This window comes from Labeo rohita, chromosome 5, assembly GCF_022985175.1.
Source record: "Labeo rohita strain BAU-BD-2019 chromosome 5, IGBB_LRoh.1.0, whole genome shotgun sequence".
Lineage (NCBI taxonomy): Eukaryota > Metazoa > Chordata > Actinopteri > Cypriniformes > Cyprinidae > Labeo > Labeo rohita.
The window spans coordinates 10443873-10467581 of NC_066873.1; the positions used below are offsets into that span (position 1 = coordinate 10443873).

Consider the following 23709-nt stretch of genomic DNA (forward strand, 5'->3'; position numbering starts at 1 on the left):
CCAGAGGAGTTGCAGCATGCGATGGCAGCGTAGACCACCTTGGTAGTAGGTGTACGATACTGTGGCTATGGTGTCCTAACGGACTAGCGTGCGCTTGTCCCGCAGCATCGGTAGGAACCGGCGGAGGACAAAGCACTGCTAGCAACTCTAGGCGATTATTGTCGCTGCAGTCGAGGTCCTGTTCAGGAGCCCGAGGCTGCTTGCCCATTGCATAAGGCAGCCCATGTTGAAGGCATCTGAGTTCATAGCCTTATGCCTCAACACCTGGTCTAAGAGCACTGCTGCCCGTAGGAACGCAGGGTGTAAGCAGGGCTGAGAAGGTGGCAACACTGAGGGGGACGCCAACCCGCAGTGTGCCACAGTGCCATGCCCATCTCAGGATCCGGTCATGTGGCCAGTGCTGAAGCGATCTCATATGGAGCAGACGAGCGGCCAAACCGCAGCTAGGGCTGCCATATGCCCCAGGAGCCTCAGAAAGTTTAAATGGACCGCTGTCATGGCCTGAAGGAATCAGGGAGTTCAGCACCAACCTTTTTTTTGTTTTGCTGACACGTCTCAACCGGACCCAACTCCGTACTAAGAAAAGCGAGAGCTTATTTCTGTTCTTTAAAACTCACTCTTCTCTCAGTTGACCCGGTGTCCCAGTGGCTGAGGTGCGAAGGCACCAAGTCCCTGTATTCGCCTCCAACAAATCTCGCGAGTGAGGTATCTCTACTCCAGTCGTCGAGATAGTTGAGGATCCAGGTGCCCATCTCCCTAGTGGGGCCGGGGCACGCCCCGCGAGTTTGTAAAGTGCAGGGGAATGGACCACTTTGAGAAGCAAGGAGCCGAGGGAAGACGTGTACCGATACGTCTGACCCCTGAGGCAGACCAAAAACTGCGTCAGGTAATCAACATAACAGCACACGTCCTTCAGGTCGAAAGCTGTAGCCCAACCCTGGTGCTGAAAACTAAAAACATGTATCTTTGTTTTCAGCCACTGAACGGTAGCCCAAGGAGGGGACCGAATCAGAACACAAGAACCAGGATAGGGCGCTCTTTTCAGGTTGTATGGACCGACCAAATCGACCAGCAGACAGGCTAGGTAGGTTTAGTAACCGGGCTGCTGCCTGCAAAAAATAGGGTCACAAGGACGGTACCAATACTTCCGCAGTGGATAACCAGCATTTTTTTTTTTTTTTTTGGGTAAGGATGGCTCAACCCAGGAAGCAAGCGTCCTGAAGTAGAGCCTGGCTGCTGAGGCAGCGCTTACCTTTGTTCCACGATCCCGCGTTGTCGCTACTAGAGTGCGAGGAAGCGATGCATCCTGCAACCCCAGCTTAGATGGCAAGACCATGTGCTGGGTCTGAGTGTGAGGAGGACGTGCGTCACTCACAAACAAACCCAGCATTTTTTTAGGAAGCCCAAGGAATATAGAGGAAATTGCTCTTTTATTGAAAGGGTGGGTACCTGCTGACCCGTAGGTCAGAGGCGGCAGCGGTGGAAAAAGCCCCTGTTCTTCCCAAGGGTATCCTCAGAACAATTCCTCCAGTCCTCGGGTAGTCTGCTTTCAGGAAGTTCCGCTTTCATGCAGGGCAACCCAATGGCAGACTGCACCCCCTAGATGTGGCCAGCTCAACGCCCCCGAAGGGGAGCGGAGCAATTCCCGTTGGGGCTAGCAGGCGACAGGCAGAGGGGGGGGGCGCAGCAAGAGCCACGTCCAACGCCGGAAACCAATCGTCAGACCGCGAACAGCCAGGGGAAGGCGGGAAACCCAACCTCCAGCCTGGCGGTCGAGGCTGCTCGGGGGAACATGGCCGTCAACTTAGCCTCAGACTCCGACTGTGCAGCTACCACAACGGGGAGTTGATCAGCAGAATCTTTGGCGTCAGAAGACGATAGCCCCTCCACTGATGTGGCGATAGACATCTTAACTTCCTCATGAGCACTAAACGGGACGTAAGGCTCGTGCTAGGACGAACCGTACATCAGCATTCAGAAACTCGACGGTAGTACGCTGAGAGGAGCCAGACCTCCATGGGGACTGACCCGGCGGAGCAATCCAAACTGTAATACTCAGGTCTCCAATGCTACTAGCCAATGCAGCGTCGGGAGTCTAGTGACTCGTGAGACTGGAAAGGGTAGAACACAAAGGTGGCTTACATATTAAATGTAAGCTGTGACCAAGCGTAATAATGAGCATGCCCACGCAGCGCAGGCATAACCCATCCACAAATGCCCATCCTCAACCCATCCTCAACATGCATTTGTTTACATCCCAGACCTGTGAGACAGCGATTGTGACCGTCATGAGGAAATAAGGAAACTATCACTCCCTAAAAGCACACGTTCGGAACGCGTCTTGAAAAAGACACTCTCAACGATTGTGTATGCTGTAGGAAAATTGCTCTTTTAGGCTGGATTGCCCAGGGGAGGACCGCAGCACTTTTAGCATTGTTAGCGCAACAGGGCAATCTCTCCGCTGAATGCAAAGAAGGGATGTTCCACACAGCCAAGAATCTCCCGCAGCGATGAAAAGTTTTCTTTCTTCTTTGTAGAAGCAGCTCACAAAGCGATCGGCTCCGAAGCAAAAATCTGAATGAGTGGATGCACGCCGCCATCTTATATACCCGTGTGTACGGGGGAGTGGCTTGGCATGCAAATTCCACTCGCCAATGTTCATTGGCCTGTTTTCTTAAGCTCAGAGGTGATTGGGCTCCCAAGTGAGACCCCAAATACGTCAGTATTGACGTAACGTTGTAGTGTACGACTGAGGGGGAACTGATCGTTTGGCTAGATAGGACCGTTCTTCCTTGGCTGGGATCGTTTACAACCGCATTTGAGATCGTTTAAAGCCACATTTAAACTGCCTTTTGGAAGTTCAGGCCTGGGATAAATGTAGCTTCAAGAGTAGAATATAACAGATTAGGTCTTAGTGGATCCCTTTCTCTAGGGCTTATGACATTCTTGGTTGTCTCTTATTGAACCCTTTGTCAGTTAAGCAGGTACAACTTCCTTGTGGTTTGTGAGTTCTACATGTAGAGCAATCAAAGAGAAAACAGGTCATGGTACCATTATCATTATGACAGTACAAATTAGGTTGTTCAGAATACAGATAACTGTGGTTGAGTAAACACAGCATCAGTTTCTGCTTGTTTGATGTGAAAACAAAACGTTGATGCTCAACAGACTGAAACCTTGTGTGCTGTGTGGAGGCAATATATTACATCATCATAGGCAACTTTGGAAGGATAGTTTACCCTAAAAGATTTGAAGTCTAAATTCTTTTCCAGAATAAAAATTCCTGATAATTTACTCACCCCCATGTCATCCAAGATGTCTTTCTTTCTTCAGCTGAAAAGAAATTAAGATTTTTGAGGAAAACAATCTATGATTTTTCTCCATATAGTGGACTTCAGTGGGAACCAACAGGTTGAAGGTCCGGATTGGTTGAAGGTTTAATTCAGCTTCAAAGGGCTCTACATGATCCCAGCTGAGGAAAAAAGGGTCTTATCTAGCAAAACGATCAGTCATTTTGTAAATATATATACATATAAATTTAAATACTTTTTTTAGATATAAATGCTCATCTTGCACTATAGCTCTGCTATACTGCATCTATTGAGGCCTTGTAAACACTTATACATTTTCATTTGAAAGCAAATATTTTTATCTCCATTTTGGCTTTGTGTCCACACTGTGACGACGTTTTCAAGGAAAACAGAGGTTTTTGAAAACACTTCTCAAAGTGGATAAATTTGAAAATGCTCTTTTTGTGTTATAGTGTGGACTGTGAAAACAGAGGCTTTTGAAAATTATGACACGTCTAGTCATGTAATGCATGTTGTACCAATATACATGTTTATACTGGTAATTGTGCCTGTTATGTGCTATTAACTGTCACACTGTTGCTAAAGATATTTAATTTGTACACTCTTCATATTACAGTCCTGCAAAGATGACAGAAAATTTTCTGACAATTGCTGTCCTGAGGCAAAACATGAGAGCAGTTGCTTTTTAGATCAAACATGAGTGTGCGTTATGGATGGGTCAGTGAATAATGCGATATTTCCGTAAAGATAATGATCCTGCCAGAAGAATTGTGTGAAAACTTAATGTCTGTTCTGTCTGTATCATCTCAGTGAGTATTTATGAGGTTTTACACAGGCGCAGTAGGGCGAATTCGGTGTGGATGAGAACCTTTTGGAAAACGCTTGAAAATGCTATTGTGGACGGAGAGCGTTTTAAAACGAAAACTCAGTTTTCAAATGTATCCGGATTAATGTAGGCGTAGCTTGAATTCCATAATCACGTTGGATAGGTCACGCATGGTTAGGTCTTCCTCTGTGTATTGCGGTTTAAAAGTTTAATCTCATTTTCTCCTCCAACTTCAAAATTGTCTGACATCGTTTTACCTTTTTTTGTAAAGTCCGTTTGATTTTCATTGTATTTTGCTTTGTAAACAGTGTGTCTCTACGTCCGCCTACATCATAGGTGCGTGAGGTCGAGCTAGTACAAGATGAGCATTTGTGGTTAAAAAGTATATACTTTTTTTTTTTTTTTTTTTTTCGCTAGCTGGGATCGTGTAGAACCATTTTAAGCTGCATTGAAACTGCACTTTTGACCTTCAACCCGTTGGCCACCCTTTAAGTCCACTATATGGAAAAAAATTGTTTTTTTGGAATGTTTTTCTCAGGAACCTTAATTTCTTTTCAACTGAAGAAAGAAAGACATAAACATCTTGGATGACACAGGAGTGAGTAAATTATCAGGAAATATTCATTCTTGAGATATTATTATTATATATAATTACATATATATACGTGTTTTTGTGACACTGGGTTGCATAGTTTTAATTCAAGAGACTTTTTTGTTTATACATGCATATACACATGCTTGCACATACATATGCACATACATTTACAAGCACGGACATGTTATAGAGATGCACAGACCACATGTGAAAAAGTCTCACTCAGCCTGCTCCCAAGTCTCATTAAAATCATCCCAGTCGCCTTTTGTGCTGTTTACTGCTCCTTTTGCCATATTTTTGTTTGTTTCATTTATTATTTTACGCTATCCAAAACTCTGCGCTCCGTCTCTCTCTATTCAAATTCTTCCTTCCCGCTCTCCCGGAAATTACCGCAATAAGCCATACATTGCTGAAAAGCGTGTGTTATCTACTGTCACAAGCATTTTGATTATATGAATTATTTTGATAGTGCAAATGGTTAAAGAGTTATGGTAACATGAATACAGCTTGGTTTGATGTGTCGGCACAGATGAAACTCTAGATCAGGGGTCACCAAACTTGTTCCTGGAGGGCCGGTGTCCTGCAGAATTTACCTCCAACTTTTCTTAACACACTTGCCTGGACGTTTCAAGTATACCTAGTAACACCTTGATTAGCTGTTTCAGGTGTGTTTGATTAGGGTTGGAGCTAAACTCTGCAGGGACACCGGCCTTCCAGAACTGGGTCTGGTGATCCCTGCTCTAGATGGTGCAGGCCGATAGGTTCATGTGATATAATCACATGATTATTCACATGGCACAGCTGATTGGTGTCTTTCGCATCAGCAGCCAATGAGCTTCCTGCTCAAGATTTAAATACTCAGCTAGTGCTTGCTGTAGCAGTATTTCAGAAAACCTCCACCTCCCCAGGTCCACCTGTATAGATCTGCTACGGGGTGATTTAATAAATGTTATACACAGGGTTATTTCATATATGTTATATGTGCAGCAGCAGCATTTCTTACATGCTCACAGCAGCATGTGTGTGGATGTAAGGGCAATAGCAAATCTTGGTCCTTGCTGTGCCATAGCAGCAGCGTAGCAGATCTCTTCCATGAAGACCAAACTACGGTGGCTGAGAAAGCTCAACGCGCTGCAACTTAAGAAAGCACATGCAAATAGAAAAAACTACAACAAATTAAGAAAACATCTTCATCAGTTTGACAACACAGGCGCTGCAAATCCTCGCAATGCAAACACAAATACGGAAACGTGCTGCAAATTCTCACAACACAACCAAACACAGAAACACGCTGCAAACACACAAACGTGCTGCAAACACAGGAACGCGCTGCAAATAGCACGGACCACAATGGAAATGTTTCAGGGGGACCTCAAAAAGTGACGAACCCAGCTGGGACCTGATTATTTGTTAGGTGGCTTTTGGTCAGAGTAGAGGTGTTGTCGGTGAACTAAAAGGTGAGTTTTTTGTTTATTTTAACATCCTGATCATACGTTTCATTGGCCTTTTGGATATTATTAGACTAATCTGACGAATTACACACTTAACTGTGAAATGTTATTAACTTAATTGCAAATAAATATATAAATAAATAAATCTATGCAAATAAATATAACGTTTAAAGTTAACGAAAAAATTCTGCAATGCTTCATTAATGGTTAAAATCAGGTCAAAATTCAGGTCCCAGCTGGGTTTGTCACTTTTTGAGGCCCCCCTGAAACATTTCAGACGGTTGTCATGACAATTTAAAGTTCAAGTATCCAGTTCATTTATGAAACTCTAGTTGGTGCAGGCTAATAGGTCCTTTACATGCAATCTGATAGCAATCACATTATTTACATGGCACAAGCTGATTGGCCTCTGCTGATTATGCAGCCAATGAGATTGTTTACTTAATATTTAAATAATATGATTCAGTGTTTGCTGTCCTGCAGTGCATCAGAGTTCTCTGAAACCCACCACCTCCCCAGCTTCACCTGTCTAAAATAATTTATGCATATTCATGCAACAGCAGGATTTCTTACATGCTCACAGCAGTGTATCTGTGCATCAGTTGGCAGTAATCACCTGTCACTTACTTGTGTGAACTGTGTATGTTTCAAGGCATTTCACCAGTACGTCATGCTAATGTCAAAGTCTTCAATCAAATGTGACTCATATCTTCCATGTGGAGTGTTTTTAGTGTGGTGTGCTTATAAAGTGTTTCAAAATGCTCATTTATGAGTTTTTATGAGGGTTTAGATGCTGCCTACATGGGCAGTGGGTTTGCAAGCTCGTATTGAGGATTGTACGCCTGCGGTCAGCATAAACCGAGTGCCATTTTTACTTTAGTGTGAAACGTACGTTTCTAAAGCCAAATTTTCTTCAAAATGCTGCCGCAGTCTGTCTGCCACGGTGTCCTCATTTTCTGTTCCATCATGACAGAGTTAGAAAACACAGCCACCCACATTCACAGTAATAACATTTACTGTTTGGCTTTTTTATGTATCACTGAACAGAACAGTGTCCTTAATGGAGCCATTCTGGATAATATTGTTTGTCTACCATGCTGTGTTTTACTTCCTGGAAAGGTTTCACTGTGTTTTTTCATTATGAGTAAGCCCTCACAGGATGTTTTCTTAGGTGAAACCGAAGGTTAATGATATTTTTCTTTTCTTGTTTTTCATTAATCAAACATTAAAATCACATTTCAATCCAAAATGTGAGGAAGCTATATGTCAGTAACATAATTTAGTATTGTTGCAATTCTCTCATTCTCTCCTAGAGGAACTCTGGGTTCACTGCGGCTGCAGCTACGGCTTCGAGACGAGGTTGTGTTGCCATCCAGCCATTACAAGCCACTCACAGAGCTACTCAGCCAGTCGGTCGGCTCTCAGCTCAACGTGAGTCTGTTGCCATTTGGACTGAGCCTTATCTCGGGGAATATGCCTGTGCATTATCTCTTAAATTCACATGGCGTATTCCTCGTAACAAGATAAAAAGACATAATTTGGTGTATAGATTGCGAAATGCGGCACTTGTTGTTATCTGATCTCATTTGTATGCATGTGATGGATACTCTACTCGTGTCTGCTGATGTTAAAGGGACAGGTCACCCAAAAAACCTCACATCATTTGCTTGCCCTTACAGTATGTTGTTCCAGCTCCAAATTGGCTTTCTTCTATCCGTATTTTATCTGTTTGCTTTCATACATTTTGTGTTTTAAAATCATATGGGTTTTGAACAAAATCAGAGTAGATCTTTTTTTGGGTGTACTATCCCTTTAAAATGTTGAACAAGCAAGCATGTTTTTTTGTAGTTAATGGGTTATTGTTTTAGCTCACAGTTTTGCGTTGTATATCTTAAGTTAATTTTAAGCATAACCTCATTTGTGACTAAAATGACTGTGTTAATTGTAGGGCAACTGGCCTGATTTCATCATGCTGATTGATGAAACCACTACAGCAGAGAGCAGACAGGAAGTAGCTAATAATCTGGTGAAGCTGTTTTTGGGTCAAGGGCTTGTCAAGGAGTTCTTGGATGTTCTGTTCAAGCTGGAGCTGGACAAGACAAGTAAGCAAAAATGAAACATATACATGAGAATTATCTGTTTATTTTTGTTACACCCGTATTGGAAAGAAGCTTTCAAAATTTTATGTACACATCATGTTATTGATGCTATGATTTTCTTTGTTTTTCTTCAGCTGAACCCAACACACTGTTTCGCAGTAATTCATTAGCATCCAAGTCTATGGAATCATTTTTGAAGGTGAATATGCTTATATTAATAATCTATGTAATTTCTGAAACCAGGGAAATTTAGTTCAACGGTCAAAATATCACAGAATTTTTACATTAACTATGAATAAAATACAGTGACAGTGCTTTTTTATATTGTTGTGGGTCCACTATTATTATAATTAATCATTTTTGTGAATCAAACTGACAAAATTACAACTTTTTAAACTCAAATGTTGTTTAAAGTTTGTGATCTTTACTGTTAGGCTTTTTATATTAGGCATTTATTTTATTATAATATTTCCCCTCCACTTTCCATCGTTTTACTTCAATGATAGGTTAGAATTTTTGTGAAGTTTTTAATTAAAAATAAAAAGGATAAATGATGCAGATTTATTTTCACAGCCACCTTTGCTCGTATTTACCACGGGTGACAATATTAGTGGAGGGCACTGTTATGTCAAAAACCAGGACTGTCCCCAAAACAAGGAAGTCTGATCATGTGTAGAATGTGTAATAATTATTTTGAAATCTTAAAACTGATTTACATTGAATATGAAAGCCATACTTTTGACTTGAAGAACTGCTTGTTTAGACAGAGAGACCATCTTAAATTTGGAGAAAAGATTACAAAGACCAACACACACTGATAAATCAATGAATCTTCATTTGGATTTCATGTTAAATTAAACCTCATTTTTGCTGTATTGCACATCTCTTCCAGCTTAATCCTCCTGCTGTTTTATTATATTTTATTCCAGCAGTTTTTCATAATGTGATTATGTGCAGTATTACACAAAGGCACCTTTGTCTTCGTTCTGTCTCGGCAGGTGGCTGGGATGCAGTATCTGCACAGGCTTCTGGGCCCGATAATAAACCGAATCTTTGAAGAAAAGAAATACGTAGAACTGGACCCAAGTAAAGTAGAACTGAAAGAGGCAGGGTAAGACAGAAAAAAGGCTCCTACCTCCATTTAGCTTCTTAAATGATTTGTAAAGGTCAGTTACTCTGAATTTTTCCTGGGTCTTTTGGTATTATAGGTGTGCAGGTTTGCATCGTCAGCAGACTGAGTCTGATATTATTCAGCAGAGCTCCAACCACCTGCAGTCGTACCTGTCTGAGCTGCTCACCTCCATCCTGCAGTCAGCCTCCTACTGCCCTCTGCTCATCTGCCAGGTTTTCCATCAACTCTACCTCAGAGTGCAGGAACGCTTCCCTGACCCAGAGTACCGGGTCAGTCACATTCATTTTCAAAAACCATATTTTAAAGTTCACCTGGAACAGTATGAGCTCTCAAGGTGTGTCCTACTGTCTTGACAATTCACTAAAATGTAAATATATATAGATTTCACCTGTTTTAGAAACCCCCAATGCAGATTTAAAGGTAGACTACTTTGACTATTTTGTACAATTTTAAAAAGAGACAATAAAGGGATTTCTAAAAGTTTTTTTTGGTTTATACAGTCAGTGGGGTTTAGTGTTGTTTTGGGCTGCACTGACTTGGAATATATGAAAAACAAACAAACAGTTATTTAGATAAGAAAGAAAAAAGTTTGGAAATTAATAAACTGTGAAAATATTCAGATTTTTTTGTGAATTCCTAGGTAAATATGTTGTATTTAGGGTCAAATATTAATGGGGACTTAGGGCAAGAAAAAGCCACCAAAATTAATAAAAAGTCAAACAAATCAGAATGTAGGAGCAAAAATGCCACAATAATTATTTCACAAATAATTACAAAGAATCAGCAAGTAACACATTGAATTAAACATGAAATTTTAAAGTAGAAAAACTGAATTATTATTACCTTGTAAAATGTATTCTAATGGTCTTTGTTTTATTTAAAACTAATAAAAAAATACAAACATTGCTTTTATAAAACAGTTCAATAAACAAGAAGTTAAAGGGATAGTTCACCCAAAAATGAAAAAAAAAAAACATGATTTACTCACACTGAACCAATTGCAGGTGTATATGACTTTCTTCTTTCAGACGAATACAATCAGAGTTATATCAAAAAATGTCCTGGCTCTTCCAAGCTTTATAATGGCAGTGAATGGCTGTTGATATTCAATAGTCCAATAAAGTGCATCCGTCCATCATTATGGGTGCTCCACACAGCTCTGGGGTGTTAATAAAGGCCTTCTGAAGCAAATCAATATGTTTGTGTAGAAAAAATAACCATATTTACAATTTTATAAACAGTAATGTCAGGCTTTTGCTAACTGTTGTATGTGCGTTCACAGAAGTATGGCATTCCAGCAGATGACGTAGGATGAAGGCATAGCATAAGCTCTGGTGAGAAGGGACGAACACGGAAGCGCAGTGGAGAGAGCAAAACAAAATACCGGTCATGAACTAGAAGTACAAAACAAGGATTTGTAAAGAAAAGTATCAGAGGATTTCGATATAAGCCTAAAGGAGACTGGTTTTCCTTTACTCCTGTAAAAAAAACTTGGTTCTTGTGAGACTAGCATATTTTCACCAAAGCTTCACCTGTGTCCTGTGTCATCTGTCTCTCGTGAACGCCTGTATGACAGTTAGCGGAAGCTAGAGATTGCAGTTTATAAAGTTTTAAATATGGATATTTTTCTTACAAAAAAGCATGGATTCGCTTCAGAAGGCCTTTACTAACCCCCAGAGCCATGTTAAGAGCTTTTTTATGATAGGTGGATACACTTTTTTAGACTTCTGTTTGACTATTGATTCTCAACAGCCATTATAAAGCTTGGAAGAGCCAGGATTTTTTTTTTAATATAACTCCAGTTGTATTCTTCTGAAAGAAGAAAGGGTGGGAAATCATGGGACAATTTTCCATTTTGGATGGATTATCCCTTTAATACTTAAAATGTTCTGTTTTTGCTTTATTTTGCCAACAAAAACAGTTCCAGAGTTTTTGAACTATCAGTTGAGTTACTAATTCAATGACTCATCACTTGCAATCACATGCTTCGTTTCTGAATGATTCAGTCGCTTTGAACAAATCAGCGAAATAAATGATTCAGTCACTCATTAAGACAGTGATGTGCCATCACTTACTGGAGATTCATATTTAAAACATGAATCTCATAACATTAATTATGAAAGTGTAATGGCAGTATAATGTATTCATGCAGTGCAAAGATTGATTTTGTTGATCCTGATATAATTTGACTGCTACCAGCCAGCCAGTGTATTAATATTCTAATTTTTTATTAAATTAATTTTATTTTACATAAAAGAGCTCACAAAGATTTAAGAAAGTCTCTGGAAATAAATTTTAGTTGCCAAATATTGCCCTTTACATGAAAAATTACAATGAAAAACTATTTAGATCACAATACTTTTATGACTTGTTTGTATATTCTTCCTCAGAAGGTGAAGTTCATTGCTGTGACCAGCTTTCTGTGCCTGCGGTTCATCTCACCTGCCATCATGTCTCCAAAACTATTTCACTTGCGAGAGAAACATGCTGATGCCCGTACAAGCCGCACACTCCTGCTACTTGCCAAAGTATGATCACTTTTCAAGGAATCCACTGTTGTGAATACTAACATAGTAACATAGTCATATCTACAGAAATATATGCCTATAGAAAATCCTCATACTCCTTTGTAATAGTTACTTTATTTGTCATACAGCCTGCAATCAGAACCCATTCCAAAGCTTTATTTACAATTTTGGTCTTACAACATCAAACCAAGAAAAAACAGTTCTGCAAATGAATAAAAAAATAGAATAACAAGGTTGGAAAAGTCATCAGCCCCTTGATTTAATACTTCATGGAGCCACCTTTTGCTTTAATTACAGCTATCAGTCTTTTTGGATATGTCTGTACTAGCTTTGCACACCTTGATTGGGGAATATTTGCCGTTGTTCCCTTGCAGAATTGCTCAAGTTCATTCAAATTCTGTGGTGAGCGGCAATGGACTGCTCTCTTTAAATCACAGATCCACAGATTTTGGATTGGATTTAAGTCATTACTCTGACTTGGCCACTCAGGGACATTCACCTTCTTATCCTTAAACCATTTCATTGTTGTTTTGGCACTATGTTGTTGTTTTTTTTTTTAAGATCTATTTTTTGGCATTTTTTGCCTTTATTGTGACAGAACAGATCAGACTTGACATGAAGTGACTTGGGAGAGAGAGGGGGGATGGGATTAGATAACGTCCTTGAACTGGGATTCAAACACGGGACGCCCGGAGCACTACCCACAAGGCTATCGGTGCTGACGTTTTGGCAGTATGTTTATAGTCATTGTCGTGTTCTAAGGTGAATGACCTGCCCATTTTCAGCTGTCTAGCAAAGTGACGCAGGTTTTTCTCAAGAATTTGGATGTACTTGGCAGCATCCATTTTCCCTATCCTGACCAATCGCCCAGTCCCAGCTGAAGAGAAACACCCCCACAACATAATGCTGCCACCACCATGCTTCACAGTAGCTATGGTGTGTTTTGGGTGGTGTGCTGTGTTTGCTTTTCACCAAACATTGCGCTTGCAGTCCAAAAAGGTCCATTTTGGTCTCATCCGACCATAGCGCCTTTTGCCAGAAGGTATCAAATTCTTTCAAATGTGTTTTTGCATAGCGTGAACGAGAAAGGCTTCTTTCGTGTCACCCTGCCATACAGGCCAGCTTTGTGTAAAGCTTGGGAGATAGTTGTCACATGCACAGACTGACCAGACCCAGCCATAAAGCCTGGTAAGTCCTTCAAAGTTGGCTTTGGCCTTCTGGTAGCTTCTCTTGTCAATGTCCTCCTGGCTCTGTCATCCACTTTGGATGGACAGCCTAATCTAGGCAATGTGCTGATGGTGCCATACGCTTTCCACTTCTTAATGATGCTCTGAACTGTTCTCTGAGGGATAGCTGAAGCCTTTGAAATGTTTTTGTAGCCTTCTCCTAACTTGTGCCATTCTTTTGAGGTCTTTTAAAAGCACTTTCCCAACCATGGTGAATTCTTTGCCGTATCATGCACTACTAACAGTGGAATCTTCCAGAAACAGCTCGTTTTATTCTGAAGTAATTAACACCACTACTACTGATGTTAGGTGGGGCAGTTAGCCTGGTGTTTAATCTGGAAGTTGATTGCTTACACCTAAGAAAGTTTATAATGGTATACTCTAAGGGGCTGATCACTTTACCAAACCAGACATTTCACTGATTAATTTTTAATAATCCTCCAGATTTTTTTCAAATGATATTTTTACTTTAATGATGAGGGTTATAATGTGTACATGCAGCTCAAAAAAGTTAGACTTAATTTATTTTATTTTACAGGGTGTAATGTGACAAAAGGTAAAGGTTTTCACAGGGTATGATGATTTTCTATAGGCACTGTATGCATAGTAACATTGTCCAGCTTTTTATGTCTCCTTAATATAACACAAATCAAGCTCTGCTCCTTTCAGTCAGTGGAGGATATAGATGTTGCACTCACTTCTGCAATAACATCCACTATTTAGGTCACAGTATAGTCATGGATTATGACCTCAGAACATTCATAGACCTCATTATGCTTAACATATTCTCTCTTGCGTCATCATGTTTTTCCTCAGGCCGTGCAGACCATTGGGAATATGGACACTCTCGCGCGCATGTTGCTCTAAAGAGCCATGGATGGTCTGTTTGCAGCCAGCCATACAGCAAGGCATCACCCAGCTCAAAGACTTCATCATCAAACTGGTCAACTGCCATGAGTCAGAGGGTGAGCTGCTCTAAATTAGTCATTAGATGAAAAATTGAGTGGATCCCTGTGCTTGGCTGGAGACTCATTCATACCTGTCTTATCCGATCAATCTTTAGATAATTAAGCTCCTTTTTTTTTTTTTTTACCCTTTTTTAATTTTCTTGTTGAAGCTGCAGGTTTAACTGTGTAGTTCATAGTTCATCCAAAATGAACAGAGCCCTAAGAGATGGAGCAGATAGACGAGACCCTGATTTTATTCACTTCTCTTGCTTGTTTGCTTTATTTTTAAAACAGATCTTGAGCTTCAGACACGGATGAGTCTCCAATGTGGCACTATGGAGAAGGAAGGCTTCCTCTTCCTCCACAGGACCAAGGACAAGTGCATGCCCATGACATCACCCTTTAAGAAGTACTACGTGACGCTCAGTAAAGACACTCTGTCGTACTCACGGACACAACACTCTAAGGTGAGTAGCAGTGATGGTTTGGCTTTAATGCGGGTTTGAATTTTTTTTTGAGTCTTTTTTCCATTAACTCTAATATTTATTTTCTGCAACCAGCAGAAAACATTAAATGTACATATAGTTATTAACATAAAAATATTAGTGCTGTCAAACGATTCATCACGATTAGTCACATCCATAAGTTTTTGTTTATATTATATTTAAGAAAAATATGTTATGTTTATATTTGTGACCCTGGACCACAAAACCAGTTTTAATAGCATGGGTATATTTGTAGCAATAGCCAAAAATACATTGTATGGGTCAAAATGATTTATTTTAATGCCAAAAATCATTAGGATATTATTACCGTAAATATATCAGAACTTAATTTTTAGTAATTAGTAATATGCATTGCTAAGAACTTCATTTGGACAACTTTAAAGATGATTTTCTCACATGTTTCATCACATATCTCATATTTAGATTTTTTTTTCACCCTCAGATTCCAGATTTTCAAATAGTTGTATCTCGGCCAAATATTGTCCTATCCTAACAGACCATACATCAATGGAAAGCTTATTTATAAATCTAATGATGTATAAATCTAAACATGGCCTTCAGTAGGTGCTGCCTTCAATTTCCTTAGTACATCATTTTCTAAAGTATGGAGCCCCACAAAAAAAAAAAAAAAAAATTGGCCACAAATTAAGAATTAACATCGTATTTCAAAAAAATGTGCTGAATGGAGAATGAAATTTAAAGGGTTAGTTCACCCAAAAATGTAAATTCTGTTATTAATTACTCAGGCTCATGTCTTTCCAAACCCGTAAGACCTTTTTCAATTTAAAAAAATTTACGCTTGTGACTGGTTTTGTGGTCCAGGGACATTAAAAATATATATAAAATCAGTTATATGAATATAAATATATACATGTAAATACATGTAAATATTTTTCAGAATATATACTGTGTTTATATTTGTATATACATAATAAATATACACATAAAACTTCTAATTTAAGTGCGATTAATTGCAATTAATCGTTTAACAGCACTAAAAATATATACACAAATACAGACAATGGAAAAAGAAGTGACAAAAGAGTTATTATTATTAGTATTATAGGATATATGTGATATATAATTTAGTTGATCTCGAGTGAATATTATTCTGCCCTGCATGTCCTGACTCATAATGGATTATTTACCAATTTTATGTTATTTTATTTTAGAAATAACTTTTATGTATAGGTCTGATCCTAAAATGATTAAACCCATTCTAAAAATTAGATATTATTTAACTATGATAGTCTACACTACTATTATTTTACTAGTATTTATACTGTTATAGTTTTATTAATATTTTAAATGCTTTTATTTTATATTTTTAAATAAATATTTTTTACTATTTTTTTTGTGAATTTGTCATTTTATGTTATTATTTTGTAAATATTACTATATATATTTAATTCATTTTTGTTTCAGTTTTAGTTTTAGTTCAGCTATAGTTTTTTATTTGTTTCCCGTTTATTTATTTGCGTCCCCTTAGAATGATTTTAGTTAGGCGCAACATGCGACATATCTAATTTTCATTCAGTTTTTAATCTAATATTTATATTTCAGTGTACTTTAGTTTTATTTAATGTTTTCAATATTTTGTTAAAGGGATAGGGATGAAACTTATTCCATGATTTACTCACACTCAAGCCATCCTAGGTGTATATGGCTTTCTTCTTTCAGACGAATACAATCAGAGTTATATTAAAAAATGTCCTGGCTCTTCCAAGCTTTATAATGGCAGTGAAAGGCCGTTGAGATTTTGAAGCCCAAAAAAGTGCATCCATCCATCATGAAAAGAGCTCCACACATCTCCGGGTGGTTAATTAAGGCCTTCTGAAGTGAATCGATGTGTTTGTGTAAGAAAAATACCCATAGTTAAAACTTTATATACCATAATCTCTGTCATACACACATTTACAAGAGAGTAGCGTTTCAGCGGATGATGTAGGACGTAGCGTAAGCTTCGTTGAGAATATGCTAGTCTCACGAGAACCAAGGTGCTTTGTTTCAGAAGGCGTTTATTAACCCACCGGAGCCATGTTTGGCACTTTTTATGATAGTTGGATGCACTTTTTTGGACTTCAAAATCTCAACAGCCATTCACTGCCATTATACAGCTTGCAAAAGCCAGGACATTTTTAAAATACAAAATTGGATTTGTCTGAAAGAAGTCATATATCAGTAAATCATGGGGTAATTTTCATTTTTGGGTGAACTATCCCTTTAACAATAATAACCATGGTCTAAACATAAAATAAACAATTTTATTTTACGTTATTTCCATCACGACTAACAGTTTTTCAAAAGTTAGTGTACCTGGTTACAGTGTAAGAGCATACTTTAGATGAAATATCAGTTTATTAGAAAAAGTTTCTATAGAAACACCGATATATACAGTATTTAAGATACATTAAGTAGACTCTGGTCTCTGAATCTGCAGAAGAGCTCGTTTATTTCGCTGCCAAAGATTCGGGCGGTAGAGAAGGTGGAGGAGAAGTGTTTCGGCAGTGCCAACGTCATGCAAATTATCTCTGCAAGTGAAGACTCTGGCCAGCAGGAGACCCTGTACCTTGACTGCAAAGTTAGTAATGCACTTGATTCACAAATAAATGCAGAATGTGGCTATTCATAGGCACTGACTCAGACATTTGTTTGTTGTCAGTGAGCTTTTAAGAATGGGCTGTGGAAAACCTCAAAAGGATTATTTGACGTCTCATTGTTCCATTGTTTCATATTCTTTGTCTCTCTGCGTGGCTGTAGAGTGTCAATGAGTTGAATCACTGGCTGTCAGCTTTGAGGAAAGCCTGCAGTCACAACACAAACACTATGAGCTGCTATCACCCTGGCATCTACAAAGCAGACAGATGGAGCTGCTGCCATCAGAAGGAGAAATCAGGTACTGCAAATGTTAGCACTTGTATCACATTTTGGGGTTGGTAATATATTTTATAAAGTGTCTTATGCTCATCAAGGCTGCATTTATGTGCTCATTGTACCACAGTATTCCAATTTAAAATAACTGTTTTCTATTTTAATATATTTTAAAATTTAATTTATTCCTGTTATGAAAAAGTTGCATTTTCAGCATCATTACTCCAGTCTTCAGTGTCACATGATCCTTTAGAAATCATTCTAATATGCTGATTTGCTGCTCAGATAAGAACATTTCTTATCATCAGTGTTGAAAACAATTGTGCTGCTTAATATTTTTAAAAGTATCAATTAAAAAGAAATCTTCCTAACTAAACTGCACTCTTAACTCTTTGTTCATAGACCCAGGCTGTGATAAAACTAGGCATGGAGTGACTCTGCAGGAATGGTATGACCCACTGGACCCAGACCTGGAGGCTCAGCTCATCTATCAACATCTCCGTAGTGTCCAGCATGCCATGCGGTAATGTAGCATTAACATATTGTGCCTGTGTGTAAATTTACAGTTGAGATCAAAAGTTTACATACACCAGAATCTGCAAAATGTTAATAATTTTACCAAAAGAAGAGGGATCATACAAAATGCATGTTATTTTTTTTTGTTTAGTACTGATCTAAATACTGTGTTGTTACCTGAAAGATCCACAGCTGTGTTTTTTGTTTAGTGATAGTTGTTCAGTCCCTTGTTTGTGCTGAACAAATAAACTGCCTGCTGTTAGGCCGGAAAAATCCCACATATTCTTCGGTTTTTAAGCGTTTTTGCGTAATTGAACCCTTGCCAGCAATAACTGTATGATTTTAAGATCTTTCTTTTCACACTGAGGACAACTGAGGGACTCATATGCAACTATTACAAAAGGTTCAAACACTCACTGATGCTCCAGAAAGGAAAAACAATGCATTAAGAGTCAGGTGTGTAAACTTTTGAACAGAATGAAGATGTGTACATTTTTCTTATTTTGCCTTAATATCATATATATTTTTTCAATTAGTACTGCCCTTCAGCAGCTACAGAAGATACTTACATGTTTCCCAGAAGACAAATTAAGTTAAATTTACCCTGATCTTCAAATTCAAAAAGTTTTCACCCCCTGGCTCTTAATGCGTCGTGTTTCAGTCAGTGAGCGTTTGAACCTTCTGGAATAGTTGCATATGAGTCCCTCAGTTGTCCTCATTGTGAAGATGATGGATCTCAAAATAATACATCATTGCTGGAAGGAGTTTAAATAAACAAAAATGCTGAAAAACCAAAGAATTTGTAGGACCTGAAGGATTTTTCTGAAGAACAGCAGGCAGTTTAACTGTTCAGGACAAACAAGGGACTCATGAACAACTATCACTAAACAAAAAAACACAGCTGTGGATGATTCAGGTAACAACACAGTATTAAGAATCAAGTGTATGTAAACTTTTGAACGGGGTTAATATTTTATTCAGGTCAGTACTAAATACAAAATAACACGCATTTTGTATGATTCCTCTTATTTTGGTAAAATAATAAACATTTTGCAGATTCTGCATCTGAAAGGATTGATATCAAATAAACACAATTCTATATAATAATAATTCAGTTAGAATTAATTGTACACAATGAACAATCAAATCAACTTTGTAATACCTTCTATTTTTATCTAAAATCCATGTCAATTAGCTATAAGTCCAGTTCATCTAAAAATTATGTTTTGTAATTTGTTTGCAGAGATAAGTATTATAAGTTGAGAGAGCAGCAAGGAGTTCAAGAGGCAGATTCAGTAAGAGGTAAGTTTTCAGGCCTGCTTTCTTTCTGTGTTGTTATCATTAACTAAAACTCCTGAAGGGGATACTGGATGCAACATTTACTTTTACATGGTGTTTGCACATAAATGTGTCTTAAAGGATTAGTTCACTTCCAGAACAAAAATGTACACATAATTTACTCACCCCTTTGTCATCCAAGATGTTCATGTCTTTCTTTCTTCAGTCGTAAAGGAATTATGTTTCTTGAGGAACAAATTTCAGGAATTATCTCCGTATAATGGACTTCTATGGTGTCCCCAAGTTTGAACTTCCAAAATGCAGCTTCAAAGGACTCTGAACGATCCCAGCTGAAAAAGAAGTGTCTTATCTAGCGAAACGATCGCTTATTTTCTAAACAAATTGACAATTTACATACCTTTTTTTTATCCTCAAATGCTCGTCTTTTCTTGTCTCTGTGATGCACATGCGTAGTCTGTGTAATCCGGATCAATACAGTTAGGGTATGTTGAAAAACTCTCATCTCGTTTTCTTCTTCAACTTCAAAATCAGCCTACATCGCTGTTTTACCTTTTTTTGTAAAGGGCGTTTGACCTTCTTTGCATGTTCACTTTGTAAACACTGGGTCGGTACTTCTGCAGCGATGTAGAACGATTTTAAAGTTGGGGAAGAAAACGAGATGGGAGTTTTTTGACATACCCTAACTGTGTTGAACTGGAATGGACACAGTTCACACAGACAAAGACAAGACGAGCGTTTGAGGTTAAAAAGTATATAAATTGTCAATTTGTTTAGAAAATTACTCCTCGGCTGGGGTCGTTTAGAGTCCTTTGAAGCTGCATTAAACTGCATTTTGGAAGTTCAAACTTGGGGGCACCATTGAAGTCCACTATATGGAGAGAAATCCTGAAATGTTTTCCTCAAGAAACATAATTTTATAAAAACTGAAGAAAGAAAGACATGAACATCTTGGATGACAAGGGGGTGAGTACATTATCTGTAAATTTTTGCTCTGGAAGTGAACTACTCCTTTAACAGAGTGTGGATACGACCACCCTACAATGATAAAAATCCGTTCACTTATTTATTTTTAATGTAGCTCATTATCATTTAAAGAGCCATGCACCAAAACGGCTCGCTGTGAACAGAGCTGTTTTTGACGAGGTAAAAGGATGTTGTTTTACACGACCACTGAGCAATTTTAACCAAAGTATGTTGCAGACATGTAATGAAGATCCTAAAGTATCATACCAACTTGTGGAAAATAGACATCTGATGTCCTCTTTAAAACACCACTCACATTTATTATTTCCAAGTCCCCTTTGTTCTAATGACCTGACGTATGATGGCTTCTCATAAATAAATGACTGTTTTGATCTTGCAGACCAGAAGAAAGTAGATGGACTATCAAAGCTCTTCAGTATTCTCCAAGACCTACACGATGCACATGCAGCAGTGGAAGAAGAGGAAAGACTGAAGAATAAAAATGTTTTCTTGGAATTACAAACGTAAACAAAATGACTTTTGTCCTTAACTGGTTGCATTTCATAATTCACAGTGTTATTCAGTCACTGAGCTCACACACAGACTTCAAACCTGCTATTAACTGACACATAGACGAGAGAAGAAATACTGTACAGTAAGTTTGATTTGTTCTTGGTGCGTAGATGGATATTTAGAGGGCTGCAATCACAAACCCTTTATTAAAGGATAGTCGTGGTATGTTTGCTATGTATTTGGTATTAAGGTAAGGACAGTGTTAACTTACTGCAATGATTCAAGTGGGTTGCTAGCTCAAAAACTGTCCTGTTGGCATTTCTGCAGTTTTTTCTTCAACGATTTTCAGCATTAACTTCAACTAATCAGCATTCTTCCTTTATTTTAATGTGCTTTTGACTTTAAAAAGCACTGTGGATATGCATGTCAGCTCTTCCACCGTGTAATTCTTCATTAAATCAGTTTTATTAAAATGTTTATAGACTTCTTTTTTAATTCTGTAGGTTGGTGGCAAGAGAAGAATTAGTTTATTCTCGAATCTGAAACCCATACAAAGCTGCCATTCCTGCTGTCTTAATGCCTTGTCTGTATGTGTCATGTTTTTTTGTTACGTCTTTTTATGATATGAACTGTAATTAAGTATGCCTTGCGCATTTCACAAAAACAATATACTTCTGTCATTTTTAAATGTGTAGCTTTTTTCCTGAAAGGTGGTGATGTTTAGTATTTCTCCACTAGGTGGCATTACAGTGTTTCTTATTCATAAGTTGTATTCAGGCCTCATTCGCAGTAAACACAAAACTCTTCAAAACCAATTCCAAAAGATTATCAGTAGCTTCTCTGTCGGATGGTGTTTTAAATTCCTCTGCAACCATATTTAATTATGCCTGTGATTTACTACCTTGTAGTAAATATTATGTGCGCTACACAAATCTCTTGAGAACAGCCTGCATTAACCTATCTGTAAAATTATAAGAGGATTATTTCAGACTTTTCCAAGGTTTAAACAGTTTGATTTAACCATCAGCTATGTAGTTTAACATTGCAATTAAATTTACAGTACTTAATTTGTCTTAAAGAGACAGAGCTGATTCTGTCATCATTTACTCAGCCTAAAGTTGAAACTTCTATGATTTTCTTTTTTCAAAAATGAGATATTTTCCAGAATGTTCCAGCTATACAATGCCTAAAGTCATGAAAACTGTGTTGTTGGCCATTCTACAAAATCTCTCATTTGCATTTATGGCTTTGGATGTGCATCCTTCATTTTTTTATTATAAATCAGTTGTGCATCCTTATAATTTTTTATTGATTATTCCTACACTCATAAAAAAGGGACAAAACTGTCATTGGTGCGGTACGCTTTCAGAAAGTAATAATATGCACACTTTATGTACTAATATGAACCTTTAAAGTACTACTATGTACCATGTAGGGGCAAATAAGGTATAAAGATGTACGTTTTCGCTATTGTACCTTAGGGTATCGCCCCAGTGACAGCTTGTTACCTTTTCTGAGAGTGCTGGCATCTTATTAGCTTAAGACTGATATTTTGAGCATGCTATTATCTGAGTTTTGACAATTTTGCATTTACAGCTCCTGTTATTAAAGAGTCAGTTAAAGTGGTGCCTTATGTTTACAAGAAAGAATGTGCTTCCTGTTTTCTCTTTAGTAGTCATCTGAAACATGACCAACCTTCTCTGTTATTTTCTTTTTCTCTCTCCACCTCTCTCATTCTGTTTTCCTCTCCCTGTGTTTTCTTTTGAGGGAAACGCATTATTGTGTTTCACCCCCTTCTGTACTATTAAAGACAGGCACTATTATTTCACATGCTAAAGAGAGGGCATGGTTTGGAGGACTTTTTTATTTTTTTATTGATAGTACAGCTGTGTTCTGTTGTTTATTAAGGATAAGAGAAATGCGTATATTTGTTTTGAAATGGGAAGACAGCATGCAAGAAGTCATTTAATGCATTTTTGATTATGAGGAATTTATTAACTGTCCAGCTGATTTTCACTCTGCTGGTTACTTTCAGTGATGTGTGCAGAATTGTCATCAAATTCAACAAGGTTCTACTTTTCTGACCTTTACTTACCTATTTGAAAGGTATTTTTAAGCATGTTTTAATTTCCTCATGATCATGGAAGTGTGTTCATGCACAAATCAATAAAAAGGCATGAAAAGTGAAAGAGCTCTCCTTCTTTCTTTCTGTTACCCTTTTTGCATTCCCAAGAGGAACATCTGTGGCACTAAAATCCCTAATGAAGTTAATTATATTAGGCTACGTTATGACAGTCACACAGGTTAGACTTTGAAAACACATTCCACAAATATTGGTATCCCGTTTATTTATTTTTTTTTAGCTCATATGACAAACATGCAGTGTTTTAATTATATAAATTTATATAATTGTATTTAAATTTATAGTATTGTTCTAAACTGAATATTGCATGTGTGCCACGTGTGTGTTTTTTTTTTTTTAATTAATTTTATTCACTGTGATTCCGTTTTTAAGAATCTAAAGATGACGTGTCTGTATTGTGGGCAGTTGGTCTTCAGTCAGAAATGTAATCCATGACCGGAAATGCATAAATTCCACAGCTGGAATTGTTGTCTGAGTTTCCGGTCGCTCACGGGATGGGTATGACTGATGGCTATGACTTTCATTTTTTCACTTGTGTCAAAAAAGTAATTATTCAGTTGCAGAGGAAGGTAAGTAACTAAATATTATGGCTTAAACATGTTTCTATGTCCCTGTTTTTTAAAGCAAAAACAAATAAATCGTATTCCAGTCATTAACGTTGTGATAACAGAGTCTCCTCCCCCTGCTAGGATAGTAAACTGCGTTCTCAAAAAACTGTGGTAAAAGGAAGTCCGACTCGCGAATCGATTCTTTTGAACAGTTCGCCTATGTTCAAAGAACCGG

General features: G+C 38.0%; 1 protein-coding gene across 1 annotated transcript in view; it reads left to right on the forward strand.

Moving 5' to 3' along the window:
• Window positions 1-22972, forward strand: part of rasa4 (RAS p21 protein activator 4) — a 63507-nt gene extending 40535 nt beyond the window's left edge. Inside the window, 14 exon segments of the mRNA XM_051108808.1 lie at window positions 7497-7614; window positions 8132-8285; window positions 8417-8481; window positions 9281-9393; window positions 9491-9683; window positions 11805-11942; window positions 13985-14026; window positions 14028-14133; window positions 14410-14582; window positions 17062-17202; window positions 17382-17517; window positions 17895-18015; window positions 19252-19310; window positions 20671-22972. Coding sequence (XP_050964765.1) covers window positions 7497-7614; window positions 8132-8285; window positions 8417-8481; window positions 9281-9393; window positions 9491-9683; window positions 11805-11942; window positions 13985-14026; window positions 14028-14133; window positions 14410-14582; window positions 17062-17202; window positions 17382-17517; window positions 17895-18015; window positions 19252-19310; window positions 20671-20798 — 1687 coding nt within the window. The 3' untranslated portion in view covers window positions 20799-22972.
• The last annotated feature ends 737 nt before the right edge of the window (window positions 22973-23709 follow it).